The 16,802-nt window shown below is 38.3% G+C and overlaps 1 protein-coding gene across 6 annotated transcripts in view; it reads left to right on the top strand.

Annotated features, from left to right (window-relative positions):
* Window positions 1-16,802, top strand: part of PHACTR1 (phosphatase and actin regulator 1) — a 306,420-nt gene that overhangs the window by 210,693 nt on the left and 78,925 nt on the right. For all 6 annotated transcript variants that reach the window (XM_032181577.1, XM_032181579.1, XM_032181581.1 and 3 more), the window contains one exon: window positions 15,118-15,198. In XM_032181577.1, the coding sequence (XP_032037468.1) occupies window positions 15,118-15,198 (81 nt within the window). The remainder of the gene's footprint in view (window positions 1-15,117; window positions 15,199-16,802) is intronic.

The following is a 16,802-nucleotide window of genomic DNA, read 5'->3' as shown; positions in this document are numbered from 1 at the left end:
TACAGGATCAGGATTGCACCAAGTCTCATATGTTACTTCTGAATTCCTGCAGTAAGGAATTCATGAAACTGCTACTTGAGTCCATGAAAATTACACATTTATGTCATCTCACAGATTAGATCAATGAGTCATAGTAGTTGTATCCATTTTCAGAAGCCAGCTGATAACTGCAGATAAAAGATCCTTAAAGGACTTGTTTCCTATCGTGGCATATATCAGCCATGCTAAACTTCTGTTGCTCACACCATGTGTTTCTCAGTGTTGGTCTTGAAAATTTTCACTGATGATTTTGTAACTTCCCCATCAAATTGCCAGTTCTGCTGCATGACTTCCTTTATTGCTAAAGTAGTAACTTGAGTCTCACACTTATTAAGCGGTCTTAAATTGAGTGCATTTGATCGAGTGATCAGAAGAAGACAGCATGGATTCATGAAAGGCAGATCCTTCCTGACTAACTTGATCTCCTCTTATGACGAGATGACCTGCTAAGTAGATGACGGGAAGCGTATAGATGTTGTCTACCTGTTTTTTAGTAAAGCATTTGACACTCTTTCCCACAGCCTTCTCCTGGAGCGACTGGCTGCTCATGACTTGGACAGGTGTACAGTTGGCTGGGTGAATAACTGGCTGGATGACTGGGCCCAAAGAGTCGGTGAACAGAGTTAAATCTGGTTGGTGGCCAGTCACCAGTGGTGTTCCCCAGGGCTCAGTATTGGGACCAGATTTGTTTAACATTTTTACCAGTGGTCTGGATGAGGGGATCGAAAGCACCCTAAGTAAGTTTGCAGATGATACTAAGTTAGGCACAAGTGTTGATCTACTTGAGGGTAGAAAAGTTCTGCGGAATCTGGATAAGCTAGATTAATGGGCTGCATCAAATTGTTTGACATTCAACAAGGGTAAGAGCCAGGCACTGCACTTGTGTCATAACAACCCCATGCAGTGATATAGGGCTGGGGAAAAGCAGCTGGGAAGCTGCCTGACAAAAAGGAGCTAGGGGTGCTGGTTGACAGAACATGAGGCAGCAGCATGCTCAGGTGGCCAAGAAGGCAAATGGAATCCTAGTTTGTATCAAAAATCCTGTGGCCAGCAGGACTGGGGAGGTGATTACGAATAGTACACAGCACTGGTGAGACCACACCTCAAGTATTGCATTCAGTTTTGGGTCCCTCACTACAAGAAGAATATTGAGTTGCTTGAGCATTTGCTAGAGCTGCAAAACTCATGAAGGGTCTAGAAAGCATGACTTTGTGAGGACTGTCTGAGGGAGCTGGGACTGTTTAGTCTGAAGAGGAGGCTGAGGGGAGACCTTTTTTTTTAAAAAAAAAAAAAAAGGTGTCATTATACATACAACCAAATCTTGTGTTATATTAAGTTTCACACTCAAGTTGTAAATATTGCAAGGGACAGAGACTCCTCTGCCACTTTGGGAAGCCAGTTCCCGTGTTTGACTACCTTCATTGTGAATACTTTTTTTCGTTGTATCAGATCAGAATTTCCCTTGCTGCATCTTGCCCATGGCATCTTGTCTTTCACCATGTAGCTCCAGGAAGAGGCCAGCTGTCTCTGCTATGGACACACATTACAGACTGACAGACGGCCATCAGGTCCTTCTTCAGCCACCTCTTTTCAAGGGTAAGCAGCCCAGCTCCCCTGGGCCAGCTTTTGTTTGGCCATCACAGTAGGTCACTGCTGGATTTGTGCCAGCCTGTGTCCTTCTGGTACCAGAGATCCCAAGGCTGGACACAGGACTGTACTAGAATTTTTTCTACTGCTACGTAACAGTAGGAGAGGTATAATTTTTAATGGAATACGAGGTATACGAAGTTCTCAGTTAAGCTTGAATTTTTCTCTTCATTTCTCAGAGCTGTATTAATGTGTAATGTTGTAGTATGCACCTGTACATCATGGTTTTATTCAGCATGCAGTAGTAAAAGGTAGATGCTGTACATCCTATCCAGCCTTTATAGGAAGGTGGGAGATGAGTAGTGTCTAGGTTGACCAGCAGAGAAGAGAACATTTATAAACCAGATGTATTTTTAGTTTTTTATTTGTTTAATTGCTTGCTAAGCAGAACCATTTACCACATACGAACAGAATCAGTTTAAAAGCAAGAGGATTCACATCAAATTAGCCTAATTATCAGGCTACTAGCACTGCTGCTGTCAGCAGTAGTGTCTTAAAAAGATGCAATATGTGGGTAAGACAACAGGTGAGTATTTTTTCTTTTTTTTTCTGCAATATTAAGTAGCTGATGTGAGCTCCTTTCCAATAATTGTGGTGGGTCAGAGTGGGGTATACTATTTCAACTATACTTGTACAAACCAGAAATCTCTCCATTCCAGTATCTTTCAACTCAGAGGATTTGTTGGCACTAAAAACACTCAGTGTTTGGCCAATCAGTCAGTATAAATCCACTAATATTCTGAGGAACGGGAATCTTGGGAATATAATTCTGATATCATTCACTTGGCTACGCTCAGAGAGGGGAAGAAATCTTTTGTAAACAGATACTTCTCATTTTCCCTTAATGCTTCTTACTTTACTTGTTTCAGAATTCAGCAACTTAGATTTAAACAGCAATGTGTAAGAGTATTTAGCTCACTACTTAGCTCAGACAGGCTTCAAATAGTTCGTCTCTTCATAAAAGCATAATTTGGAGAAGCTTTTGTGTTTTTTTTTTTTTTTAATGTAGGTCAATTGCTTCATGCTACTGAGGCAGAAAAGGCAAAGATTTAATAATGTTGCTGTAAGAAGGCAGCATCATTACACATGATCATTTGGGCAATTTTCATTACACAGTTGAGGTGCACATTGTAGTGCCAGCCAGCCCTACAGCAAAATAGAATGAAATGCAAAGGATTTCTATTGTAAAATAGTACATCAGGAATTTTATTTTTGCCTGCTTTGTCCTTCCTCCCTCAGAGAGGTTCATTAGTCTCTGCTGAAAGGTGCAGTGTGATACTTGCCTTTTAAAGAACTATGTCAAGGGGATAATTCTAGACACTTTTCATGCAGACACTTGAACACCTGTTTCCCCTTCATTTATCTTCCAAGGAATATTGGTTCAGGATAACACCCACCGATTTTATGTACTACTGCTATTTTGTTTTTCCTCATAGTAATAAAGGTGAAACTGTAAGTGATTTTTTTAAGGACCTTAAGCAAAGTTACCTTTAACAAAATCAAAAGATTCATGGGCTGTATGATAACTCTTCCTTTAGCATTCAGCTGAATTTAAGATGCCATTTCATGTAACTGTCATGTTTCTTCATAGTGCGTTCATCTGAAATGTGCACCACCCCCATATTCTGTGATCCTGCACTTTACTATGCCAAATTCAAAAGTCTTATAGTTAACTAGTTTTGAGTAACGTTGCAGTACTTGCAGATTATCAATGTCATCTTTTCCTGCTGCTTTTTACTAATTTGCAATTCTAATAATGTGTGATATTTCAACCATCTCCACAGCAACTAATTAAGATGACAGAAATAGACTGACATCTATTGCTATTATGCAACAGAAATAAGTGAACTTTTACAAAAATAAATCATCCCAAGCTTTCTGACGTAAAAAAAAAAAAAAAAAAAAAAAAAAGGATGAAGTAGGAATAGAAGAATATCTAGGTAGATTTAATCATGTTGTATTATTTCTTCACTTATATCCGAGTTTTGAAGCTACTTCTTAAATATTTTAATTAATGTATTCATAACCACATTTCAGTGGTCTTTGAAAAGATGTTTCAAGGTAGTATAAGCTTTCATCAAACTTGAAATTGTACATGGAGCCTCTCTGTAGCTCTTCTATGAAGCATTAGTCAAACCCTGGAGAACATTTTGACTTTAGTCTCTTTGTTAACAAAACCCATCTACGGTCAGGTTGTTACTCTACCCCAGGCAGAATTTCAGATTTCAGGTTTGCATTCCGTTGGCACTTCACATACTGCAGTGTCAGAAAGCAATCAATAATAACTAAGATTTGCCTAACATGAAATGCAGCACACAGGTCTGTTTCATACAGGGAAGGGAAGGGAAGGGAAGGGAAGGGAAGGGAAGGGAAGAATAACCCTGGCTCAGCATTCTCAGGAATTACTGAATAAAAATCGTGAAGCCTGCAAGACCCATGATGGAAAAGTGTCCTAAACCTAACACAGTAGCTAGCATACTGCTTTTGCAACTAATACTACACAGGCAATGAAAGCTGAATCAGTTTTTTTAATTCTGGATGCCAGTATGTTGAAATCTATGTTACTTAACAGGTCTGATTTAATCATGCAAGAAAAATGCCCTGACAAGCATGGTAAGGAGACAAAATTCAAGTTGCTTTCAAAGGCAAATTAGATGCTTTTTCACATTTCCAAACTGTTAGATAATTGAATACACTGTATAGTTTTGGTTGTTGGGATCAAGGGTGTCTTCTCCTGGTTCGTTCAACACATCCTTTAAAGAAAAATATACTTGAGGACAAATGCAGTAGATTAAACCAGTCTGTGTAGCACAGCATCTTTTTTTTTTCCAGTCAACAGTTATATTCAGTAAAAAAAAATACACAAGAAGCAGGGAAAATATGTAGTTATCTGTCCTATCACATACCAAATCAGATTCCAGAACTTAGACATTCGTAAGCCAAAAGTGGCATTCAGACCACCAGATCTAAGGGCCTCCTGGATTTAACCTGCATTGTTTTGTGTCATTTGAACCAAATTACAATTTTGGCCTTACTGGGTATAACTGCAGGTAATTCCACAAGGGAAAAAAGACATAGTACATAAATGCACCTTCCGCCCCCCCCCCCCCCCCTTTTTTTTTTCAGAGGAACCCCAATCATTTTGCTGGGTACTCTTTATTTCTTACGTTATTTCTTACATTCCATGAGTGAGTGAATAGGTATTTGTGATGTTATAGACCTCTGTTATATTCCCCATCAGCTGCCCATTTCCCAGGGCAAAGAAATTGGCCGTTTGCTCAAATGGTGTTTGCTCTAGCATGGCCCATACTCTCAAGGACAGGTGAGAAGCAAAAAAAAGTGATTTTTAAACCACTGGAGGATGCTTACTCTTACCTCACGCTATTTTTTAGTGTTTTAATGGCCGTAACAAAAAGTTTATGGAGCTCTAGAAGCACTCTAGAACACAGCATCTTCATTCATTGACTTCTATGAACTTCCCACCTCAAACCCAGGATGATTTTTCTCCCATCTCTATTCTATTCTAGGTCTCCTGTTTCTAGGTTTATCCTGTATAGTGTTTCTTAGACTGGTGGTATGAAAACCAGCCTCACTGGCCTGTAATTCCTAGGTGACTTATGGCCTCTTAAAAACAACCTTCTCTTTGCCACCTCCCACTTTTCCATCTTATCTAGATTATATGCCATGCTTACCAGTTTACATTTGATTTCCTGAGGAACACTGCTGTTCTTGGCTGTTTATTATTCTTCATTTTATTGATCTCTTTTAAAAGTTCTCCTAGTGACACTTCACTTGGAGAGACTTTCACAGCTCCTTATAAAGTGTTTCACTCTGCAAGTCTGTTGAAGTTCTTCATGGTTAGCACTGATGCAAAAAGTATTTGGCATCTTTATTGCAGCCTTATCCTTCTGGTGTGTTGCCTTTAACCTTAGGTCTTCTATGAATCTAGCAATTTTATGTTTGATTTTCTACATTTTTAACAGATAAACTTTGTTAAGCTATGGGTGGTCAAGACAGACTGCAACAATGAGATATCAAACTGCAATTCTATTTTTATTTTATGTAATGTTATCTACTTTTATCATGTTATTACACTGTAAGAAATGTCTAGGCTATTACCATATCTCTTTCACTTCATTGTCCTTCCTGCCTATCTTTCTCCAAGTTTGCTTCTTAAATAGATACTTCACTTCAAAAACATTATTTTCTAAACTTTTGGTATCTTCAGTACTGGCTCCCCATCCCAAACAAGAATCATAACTATGTTTTTACACACAAAAAAACCCACTAAAATGATATAAAATACTAAGTGTAAAAAAGCCATATTTTCTCAGATAACTTCAGTGATGTATGTGCTAGAGAGGAAAATAAAACCATTTTATCATTGATGGATTTTAAATATATTAACTCCTATTGAAATAATGTAACAATTCATATTACTAGGCAGGATGGTGCATGCAAATTCTCATGAAGCTATTCTAGAGCCATGTTACTGTATCTGAGATCCCAATCTACTGCTTTTTTTGGTCTGTTATTTCCAGAGGACTGTCTTGCACTGTAGAAAGTTTTCCTTCATCTGGGAAAGTTATCTTTGAAGCCCAAATAGCAAACAGTCAGACCAAGACTAAATCCAGAAAGTATACTGAAACTGCTAATGCATGCTATTACTGTAACTTGAACTACTTTCTGTTTCCAAAACAGAAACTACACTTCACTATTACAGGTGATAAGAGACTGGTGTTAAAGATACTTTTGTTTTATTTCAGCATTAAGACTGTTATGTACTGATGGACTAGTGCCGTTGCACGAGCTGGAAATATCATCCAAAGATAATTGCTGGATGATGTGACAGAAGCAATTCAGAAATTTTTATATTTTGGAGGAAATGTCTGTTGCTCTGTGATTCAGTCATCCCTATAATCAAGTCTTAATGATTTCCTGTTTGGCTTCTAACAGAGCTCTGTGTCGAAGGGAAGATGCTAGTTCTTTCTCATAACAGACATATTTTTAATTTGTGATTGCTTAGTTGAGATTTTATCAGTGTAAAAAAGTAGTAGTGGTCTCCAAGAAGTAGTTGATATCCTAACAGCTTCTCTCTCAAAAAAGTGCTAAGCCAACTTTGGATTTAAGTAGGTATTTCTTAGTAGCAAGCTATGTTTCATAACATTTATTTTAAATAGGTGTACATGTGGACACAGATCCATCTGCTTCATGTATCTGTTTGAGAGGCTGCATTGTACTAATCGTTCCAACATAAACAGAAGAATTTTTTCCTAAACTGCAATTTACTGCAACAGTGTTATATGTGTAAATAAACACTTTGGGGTATTGTTTTATCTCAGTGTGCAGATTATTTTTAAATTATCCCAAATCCCTGTCAGGTGAAATAGAAACATCCAGCAGGTCAAGCTGTCTCCACAGTAGCCAAAGTAAGATTTCACTAGGGAGTAATGCACTGTTGTAATACTTCTGGCTGGCTGGGGGTATCAGGCAATTTGTGTTTGTAAAGTTACAGGTGTAAGGTAAACCCAAGCATTAAAACAAGCTGCTTTTACTATAGAAAGAGTTGTGCTGCTTGTCTTACTGAGTGCAGCTATCTTTTCTGTCAGCAGTGTGATGCTCCCAGCTGGCAAACAAGGGGACCAAATATTGGCCAGTAATTCAGTTGTTATCTCCTAGGGGTCAGTCCAGGCAAATCATCCTCCCTTCAATATCATTCTTCTGACATTGTTTTGGTTTTATCTTGATATTTTTCCACATTTTTTTCAGTACCAAGAAAACTGACTCCTTCACCCTCTAAACTGTAGAATCCAGTTTCCTGACATCTGCTAGACTTGTTTCTGTAAACTGTGCTCTGTATTATGCCATCTGGATGTGTTGTCTGATGAGGAGCAAATCCAAAAGCAGCAGCATGCCTGCTTATTTATATCCCATGTGTAAACTATTCTGGAGAGAATTCTGTTCATCTGCAGAGAGTTGCATGAGTCGTCATATTATTCAAGCGATGCCCTCGATGTGAATGCTTTGGTTTTTGCTTTGAGGGAGGTGTCTTGAACTGTCATATACCTGAACACTGCACATAGGTATTTCTGCCATTGCAGATGACACTGCAGATCCTTACTGCAGTATTGTCTGTCTAGGTATCATCTTGTCAGGGTAAAGGAAGCACGCTGCAGAAATCTCACCAAGCTGTTCACTGATTAGCTTTTAGCATAGTTCTTGTTTCTTGTGTGTACAGAAATCTGAGACTGGAAGTTGCCTAAAGCAAGTTGAGTTACTTACAAAAAGCAGCTGTTCTTTGGGCTATGTAGCCACTGCTGGTGTTCCTAGAAATTCCCGCAGAAAAATTCTAGAAAAGTAAGAACTGTGTGGTAATAGCCATATTCAATTTATCTTTAGATAATTAGGGTGAAGTATGGATTTCAACATGGGCTCTTCAAACCTGCCGAATTCTTGCTTGGATGAAAACCTTCAAAGAAGTCTGTACCACCTCTTCTTTACTGTTTTTGTTGCCTAAACTATATATAGTCAGTCTTCCCAGAGTATGGCTTTCTGTGCTGCAATCGCACTGTAATTGTAGGGCAAGTGTACTCTAAGATGTGCTATGTTAACTTGTTGCAAGTTTCTTTAATTAGACAACAGAGGATCATTTTTCATTAAGTTGTGTATAAAGCAAGGTAATTTTGCTGGTTCAACTTTCCAGTTCTTGACCTACTATATACCTAAGAATTTATGGAAATGCTGTACTACAGTTCATAAGAAAAAACAGGAGGAATGTCTTTTCTTCATTCTTTTTCAATATTCTGGTCAGATTTCTGAATTTCTTCCTAGCCTGCTGTACATTACTTCTCAAATATGACAACAAAAGCAATTATGTAGAAAAAGGATGGAAATCCATGTCTTTCCAAAATACTATTGATATACTACCACATTTCATTGACTTAGTGGAGTTCTGCTTTACTCTTTCTTAACTGGGCAGTTGAGGATGGTACTATTTTTCTTTAGGGTCTCTAGAGACTTGTTTTCTTTCCACTTCCATTCTCTGATTTTTTATTCTTATTTTTTACCAAACATACACCTTTTTTTTTTTGTTATGTTTGTCAAGATTTCTTGTTTTATCTCCTGTCTTCATGCATTCAGCTTCTGCCAGGCTTGCTCTGTTTGGCCTGTGAAATCCATTATGTTGGGTTTCTTTGGATCTAGCTAAAAATTTAGTAATTTTCCTAGGAAGGCAGCTTCTTTTATTAAATTTTTTCAGTCCTTCTATATGAAAAATTTACAGTCCATCTGCTCCTGGATTGGATTTCTGATTTCTTTGGTTCAGTTCCTTCTGTTCATTATGTTAGAGGGAGTTGTTCAAATTTTATTTCTCTGTCTTTCCTTGGTTTTGCTGAATTCTTGGTTGTACATTGTATTTCTGAGTTCTATTGGTGTGTCATGATTTTTGCTTAACATGGTTTGCAGTATTTTGATTAGCTCCTGCAATTCTGTGTTTACAGATTTGACTTTGCAACCATTTTATCCTGAGTCTGTCCTTTCGCAGTTTACTTTATGTGTAGTAATGATCAGTATAAATACAAAGTTTTCTTCAGGCTGATTTCACCTTTTCCTTAGTTTTACTTTGCTTCACCAGATTCCATCAGTAAAAAAAGATAATTCAATTTTTATCTGTAGCCACCAGTTACAGTGACTGTTGCACATCTTAAACCTAGGGATTTGAGGTCTGATCCTGCATTCTCAAAGGAATGTGTAAGTTCAAAGGCTAGCCTGTTGCAAATGAAAGTTTACCATGCCCCTAGTCCAGTGCTTCTTACAGGAGACAGACCAGTGCCTTGAGTTATTCTCAATATGAGTGGAAGCAAGATGCCCTAATATCACCTTCTCTGTGTTTTAAGTATTCATAATCTAAGTTAAATCCATTTGTTTTTTCCAATACTAGAAATAAAATAAAATGACTAGAATTTGGTTTGGCTATTGTTCTCTTTTTCCTGTTATTTTACTTGACTTAATTCTAGATCAACAGATTTTATATCTAGAAGAATCATTTTATAGCCTAGTTCATTGGCCACTGGCTGTAGAATGGCTTCTGTTAATTCTTTGCTAATAATCAAGTAGATGATGAGCCAAGCTGTTTCTAGTTGTCTGAACCTCCCTTTGCCACCTCTGTAATAACAATTATGATACTGTTTTGCTTCTAGAGTGATCTGAGTTACTCATACAGTGGGATATCAATGGCAGGTATTGTTCCTGCTTTATTAGTCTTGTAGCATCTGCCACATAAATTTTCCAAATGATTTACATACTGAAGGATATTGATTTTGTCAACTATTATTGTGGCACCTGATTTGGAGAGGTATTTATAGTGTTGTTGTTTGTTGTTGTTTTTTTACAGAACAGGAAATGTCATAGGCGGACAACACAGTCAAAAAGATGCTCTTAATCCTTTCTAGGTAGTTATCCCTCTGAGTCATATTTTGTAGATAATCCTGTTACTGAAAAACCCAGACTGAGACTACAGAAACCCAAAATGTTTCTAAAGAAATTTAAATTTCAGGTATTCAGAAACCTGTTGAAATATTTTGCCTTTCTTCAGGCTCCAAGAGATGTATTAATGTTTGCCAAGAAAAAATTGTATTTAGGACTAAGCAAATTAAATCAGTTATTTCAACCAACCTATATTTTGACATTGGTCAAACCCAAAGCTCACAGCAGTGATTCTGGGTGTTGTGTCACAGGTATTGAAGCAACCCCAAAATTAATGGAGCTCTGTGTAAGCTGACAAACCTATTTTTCTCAAGTCTGAGACTTTCATCTATACCTGTATTTCCTTTTTTAAAACTCTCCAGTCAGTTTTGATTTCAGGAGTAGATTCAGCCCTAATTTTATGCATCTTCATCTCATCTACTCACTCTTAGCTTCCTTTGTGGTCAGGAAAGACTACCAGGCACTTTCAAGGTGTAGTTCAGCCTGTTTTAGATGCTTACATTAGGCTGAGGTCAATCACGCCCAAGAATTGCTCTTGCTATATAAGGGAATGAACTCAGAGGCAGAAGCCCAATCTGTATAAATTTGTATCAGGTGAATCCTGCTCCATTTGATTATCCAGAGAGTCTAAATTGTTGGAAGAGTTTCAAGATGATGTAACGTGTTATGAATCCATCACATCTGGAAAGCTTTCCTGCCTTGCAAATCTAAAGGAAATCAATGGTTGTTTATCTTGACACTGTAAAATTATTGGTATACTTGTTTCTAGTTATTCAGAACTGAAATATTAGCAAATCAAATTTCTGCCTATTGAACTTAAATATAATTGACACACCAGAAAGCTCCTACCCTACCCTTCATTCTTACAATGATCTTTGCTTCCTAAAATGATCATGAAAATTACAGTGGCCTTTGAAAGGAAGAATTCGTGCAAAGCAACCTCCAACACCCTTTAAGAGGAAGGCCAAGGGCAACTTCAGAAAAAAAAGCAAGGTTAGGATTCAACTGGCTAGCACGGATGTGTTTAGTTTTGATTGTCAAATGAACAGAAAGGCAGGACTTGAGTGTTTAGTCTGCCCCTTGCTTTTAACAGCAGCATGATGAGTTATGCAAAGGGGAGCAGTTTATTCTCATCTAGATGCATGTTGGAAGAGTTCATCTTGGTGTTGGAGGGAAGGGTGTGAGGGACAGAAACATCAAACATCCTGACTACATAAATGCCTGTTCGGCTGTTTAATGGAGCAGCAAAAGGCTTGGCACAAAGGCAGCAGTGTGCTCACCTTCTCAGCTGGTGGAATGGCCCACAATCACTGTCATCAGAGAGCACAACGGCTTATTAGAGGAATAAAGACAAAACTGTACTCAATTTCCAGAATGGAGGGGCTGGAAATCCTCATGACCCTGTCAAGGCTTTACTGATCTTAATGGGTCTGCCACAGAGAAGCGCTCTGCTTGAACAGTGGAGGGGTGCTGCTCCTGGGGGAAGAGTTCAAAAACACTAGCTTAGAAACATTAATAAAACTATTTCCCACTGATGTTTCTTCATCAGAGCTTAAAAGTAATAGCATACTGCAGGGAGCTGTAACAAAGTCTGCACATTTATATCATAAAATACAGACATTCTCACTTACAGAAACCAGAAACTAGTAAGTGAGTCTTTATTGGAGAGTGGCTGACTTTGTTAAGATAACTGGTTTCTGGTATAAATAGTCCCTGTAAAGAGGGCTTAGTGATTGTTTCTAATCTGGAAGATTGTACACGTGAACAAAATGAGGTTAATCACCAAGGTAAATTGCCAATGAAGTAATCCATCTTTTGTTAAATATTAATTACATTTTATTTTTGTCCATCACAGAATTTATGGGTTTCTCATGAATCAAGGATTAATTCATGTATTTATGCTCTGCTGTGAATTGATCCCTTCTCAGTAGAGTGAATGAATTTATTCTGTATCAGCTTTCTGCTTGAAAAAAACATCCTTCGTAAAAGAACTGGCAATCTTTGTCAGAGAAATCCAGGCAGAGTGAAACATTTCATTGTTCAAGCTGTTAGTTCCTAATGAGTTCTGCATCTAGACACTTGTGATTTTTTACACTTGATCCAGCAGTAGCATAGCAGTTTATGCATTTAAATGTGCAAGACTTGTTTGGGAGGAAGATTTGTATTAAAGGAAAGCAGCATGTTCCATAGTTTTAGTATAACATCTGTTATTATCATTCAATGCTGCTCTTAGCCCAGCATGCCCTTCCTCTAAATATCTTATTAATTAAACTGGCTTAGTAGGAAAATAATTAATACTTTAAGTCCTGTACCTACTTTGAAAGGATTTGGATACTGAAAAAAATGTTTTCATCTGAGCTTCAAACTGGAGTGGTTTGGTTTGGTTTGGGATGTTTGTTCTTTTTTTTTTTTTTTTTTTTTTTTTTTTTACATTCTGGAACAGAAACAGATTAGGACTAAAAAGGAATACTTGAAAAAAAATATATATTTGCAGTCTTCCTAAAGTACAGATAGACTATTAGGTAGACTGCACAAAACTCTGGTTTTGAGAAGTCTTGTGCTATATTTGAATATGTTGCTTAGGAATTGTTTGGGTGAAGGTATTCCTCTGCTTCTGCAGAATATCCAGCTAGCCCTGGTTAGAAATCTGCCCTGCAGAAGCATTAACATGTTTCTTACCACTACTTTCATAACGTGGCATGTCTGCCTAGCCATGAACTCAGTACTGCTGCTACCGTGTACACCTGGCTCTTGACCAGGCAGAAGGGTGGGATGGGGAACATGGGTGGTTGCCAGTGTCTGTGTAAAATGGGCAGACACAATCATATCCTCAGTGGTTGACTTGATCTGCACACCCCATGGGGTCAGCACATTTTGTTGGCCATTCTCCCTTGGCTTATTTGTGTATGGTATAGGAAAGGCCAACATGTCACCTAGAAATCCATCTACTTGTGCACAGCATATGGTTATATGCCTGCAGCCATGTGCTTGGATTAGTATGTAAAATGTGGATATGTAACTTAGCTATTTCTGGTGAAGTTCAGAAACAGCAGAATTTGCTTGTGCCTTTGTTTTGGAGAAAGTGCTGCTGCCCATGAGCAGAAACTGCTATTTTGCTGCTGGTTCACCCAACCAGATTTCCCACTGAACAGCAGAGACTGTGTGCTGTGCTCTGTTTACACTCATGGAAAATTACCATTTCTCAGAATTATTGGAAAAGGTGTTCAGTAAGGCCAAATTACTCTTTTAAGCTGGGATTTTAATGATATATTCCATGGAAGAAAGCTTACAAGTTAGCAGTAGTTTGTTTTGGCTTTTTTGGAGAGAGCAAGGGAAGCTGTTCTTAAAGAGGAAGGGGAAGAAGATTTAAATGCCATACCAACGCAAGACCACTTGTGGGAAAAAGACAGATGAGGGACTAGTCTACAAAGTGACTTCAGTCTGATGGTTGGGGTGTTTATTTTCCAAAAGCATATTAGAAATCTAAGTTTCTTTGAAAGGCTGTAAGTTGCCTAAAGCACTTCTTAAAAAGAGGCTAAGGCACTTCAGAAAATGCCGTGTCTCTTAATCCCCAAAGGCTGTTACATTAAGAGCCTCAGAAATAAAACTATACCATGTTGCTGGGGGTATGAGGTCTTGTAGTGCCATTAATTCTGAGCTGAAGCTCAGAGCGCATGTTCAGGGGAGAGCACAGGTTTTATTAGCTATTGATGGTGTCTACTGGCTTTCTTAGACCTGAAGAATACATGTTGAAAGCTGATTTTAGAAATGGAGAAACAAATTTATCCTATGGAAAATAATGCTTTTAAAATCAGAGCTGCCTTGTACATGCTAAGCTATATGTATCTAACAGCAAATAAATTGCAATGAGCACAGTGTGTCAGTGTAAGCACAGCTAATTCATGACGTATATTGTGACCCTCCGAGAAGAGTGAACAGCCAGCAGTGCCAGAAAAGATTATATCCTCATGTTTCCAAGGACAGGGTGTTTCAGGGCCCCTTTTTCTTTAAATCTGCCTTGGTTAGACTGGAGACGCAAAGTCCCAGTTCATTTGTGCCTGTGTGCGTCTGCGCTGTGTCTGATAGCGGAGCATATGGCAGAAGCAATTCGCCCTTGACTGTGCCTGTTTTTTGGCAAGCACAGGCTTGTTTCTCGCAGAGCGCACACAGTCCTGCACATCGCTTCTTGTGCCCCTTGCTTGCTGTCTTTCAGAAATTTGCCTGAATGCATGCCCTTTGTGGTATTTTGGTTAATTGGACATTGTTTTAATTACTACTGAACTGAACAAACATGAAATTTCTGTTATTTTGCTGCCCTGGCAACCACAGTCTCCAGGCAACAAATACAGGACTCAGGTTGTTCAGAGCTGATGTTAAATTACACTGGCTGACATGGATTACCCCTCATTGGTACCTGTTTTGGGCAAAACACCCCTTCAGGGAAGATGAGACTCCACTAAACAGCTCTTTTTTTGCACTGTCCTAAATGCCTAACTCTGCTCTTACTGGAGTTAGTGGCAAACCAGCCTTGTCTTTGGGGAAGTGGAGGTGCTGGTCCTCTTCAATGGCCTGGAGACAATCCACAGACGTGTATTTCATTGGCCATGATCTTCTACATTGCCTTCTTTCTTGCCTTTCTCTCACCAACTTCTACATTATTTTTTTTCAATTTCTTTGCTGTCTCTAATTCTCCATTTCTTGCTTGGGTCACATATCTAAATTAAGCAACAGGAATGCAGACATGCCATCAAATAGGTCACTATATAGTTATTTCTATCAAAATCAGCCATGCAACAACAGCAAACAAATTCTTGGGCTGCCAGTACCTTTTAAGACAGTTTGTCACTGTTGTTAATAGGCGAAAAACACTTTAAAAGGAATAAAGCCTTTCAAAATTATCATTTTCCTTCTTTTCTATTAATATTCACGCATCTCCTCTGCTTACAGCTTTGGAAAGAAAGATATCAATGAGGCAAAGCAGAGAGGAGCTTATAAAACGAGGAGTGCTGAAGGAAATTTTTGATAAAGGTAAGTGCTCTTTCTTTTTGCAACATTAAATTGACATCCTGTATAATTTTATGGCCACATCTTACATTGTTGTAACATTAGGAACTGGGAATACCATACAAAATAGCAGGACTGTACAGAGTAAGGTCTCTAGAACATCTCTTGATTTCACACCCTCTTGATTGGATAGATGTGGTAGCTATCTAGCAAATAAAATTGAAAGCTAATCAAAAATGTAAAGCAGTAGAAATATAAGTCTCAGCAGCGTGCAATAGTAACTTGTTGCAGAACAGCAAGGCATCCAGACCATAGGGAGATGAAATGGGTCTGTGCCTGCATTTATTATCAATTGTGTGGCTGAGTCACTATGGGATTAGCAGTTGTGGAAAAAAGGAAACGTTTTAAAGGCTTGGGATCCTGTCATGAGCACAGAACAGTGAACATTCCCTTGAAACAGCTCAAATGTCAAAAAAATAATGATTCCTTTTTCAGGATAATTAATTTGTTGTGTCAGTAATGTACTTTTTATGCAAAACACCATTATTTTACACTGGTAATGCAACACACATTTGACATCTATTGTGTATGTGTCAATCTTTAACTGCAACTTTTATTTGTTTTGCTGCTTCTCTTGTCAATAACTAAGGCAGTGAATTCAGCAAATTATGTAAAAGTATGGCAAAATTGCCTTTTAATTTCAATACAACTTAGGCATGTGCTTTGATATCTCATTAATTCAAAGTCTAAAATTCTTCAGCAGTACCAGTACAAAACCTGGATAAGTCTGTAGAAGCTAAACATTTTCAGAGATTTTATAGATACAGTCCATCTCATTAGGTTTGGTCTGCTTTAATCTGCTATATGCTGTTTTAATCTAGTTTATTGGGAAAGAAGAGATTATTTAAAAATTTGCTAACCCAAATAAAAGCAATGTGCTGCTTGTGATTACATTCTACAGTTTTTATCCATTGCATATTTTAGATGCTCCTTATCCTTTGGATCGAATACTGCCTGTGCTCTTACTGTGGTGTCTTGGGAGTCATTCTATATGCAGAGCAGAAACAACAAATGGCAAAAGGTTTTCCCTTCTCAGTGTCTCAGGTTTTCCACATTTTGGACTGTGACTTGGACCATATACTCAACCATGAAGCAGACATCCCTGTGGCCAGCGAGGCACATTTGAGTCTGTCACTCCATGTGGGTCTCAGCCCAGGGGAAGCCAGGAAGTAGCTCCCAATTCAACACCCTGGGGAGCTTGTAGGACAGCCACTGTTTATCCCCGCACAAACCTAAAGGCATCCAAATGAAAAATCTCTCCTGTGCAGCATGACCCTGTCTTCTACCTTGAAACTCAGGGAAATTCTCCCTGCTTTGCTCCAAAAGGCTGCAGCTTTTTCCCTTCAAGTGATGCTGTAGTCTGTAATCTTCAATATTGCCTGGTAAAGTAGATGTTAAGCTGTCTGAAGTTCCTCATCAAAAAAACAAAACAAACAAAAAGCACTCCTCCTTGTAGTCATTTTTCACCTTTTCATACATAGCAGAAAGAGCTGGTAAGAAACTCGGGCTTCTTCCTGTTTCCAGTACAAGGAGTAGAGACATTGAACTTTTTTTATTTTTCAGATGCA

The sequence above is a fragment of the Aythya fuligula genome, chromosome 2, assembly GCF_009819795.1.
Source record: "Aythya fuligula isolate bAytFul2 chromosome 2, bAytFul2.pri, whole genome shotgun sequence".
Lineage (NCBI taxonomy): Eukaryota > Metazoa > Chordata > Aves > Anseriformes > Anatidae > Aythya > Aythya fuligula.
Note: the sequence above shows the minus strand (reverse complement) of the source record. Positions and strands in the feature narration are given on the sequence as shown.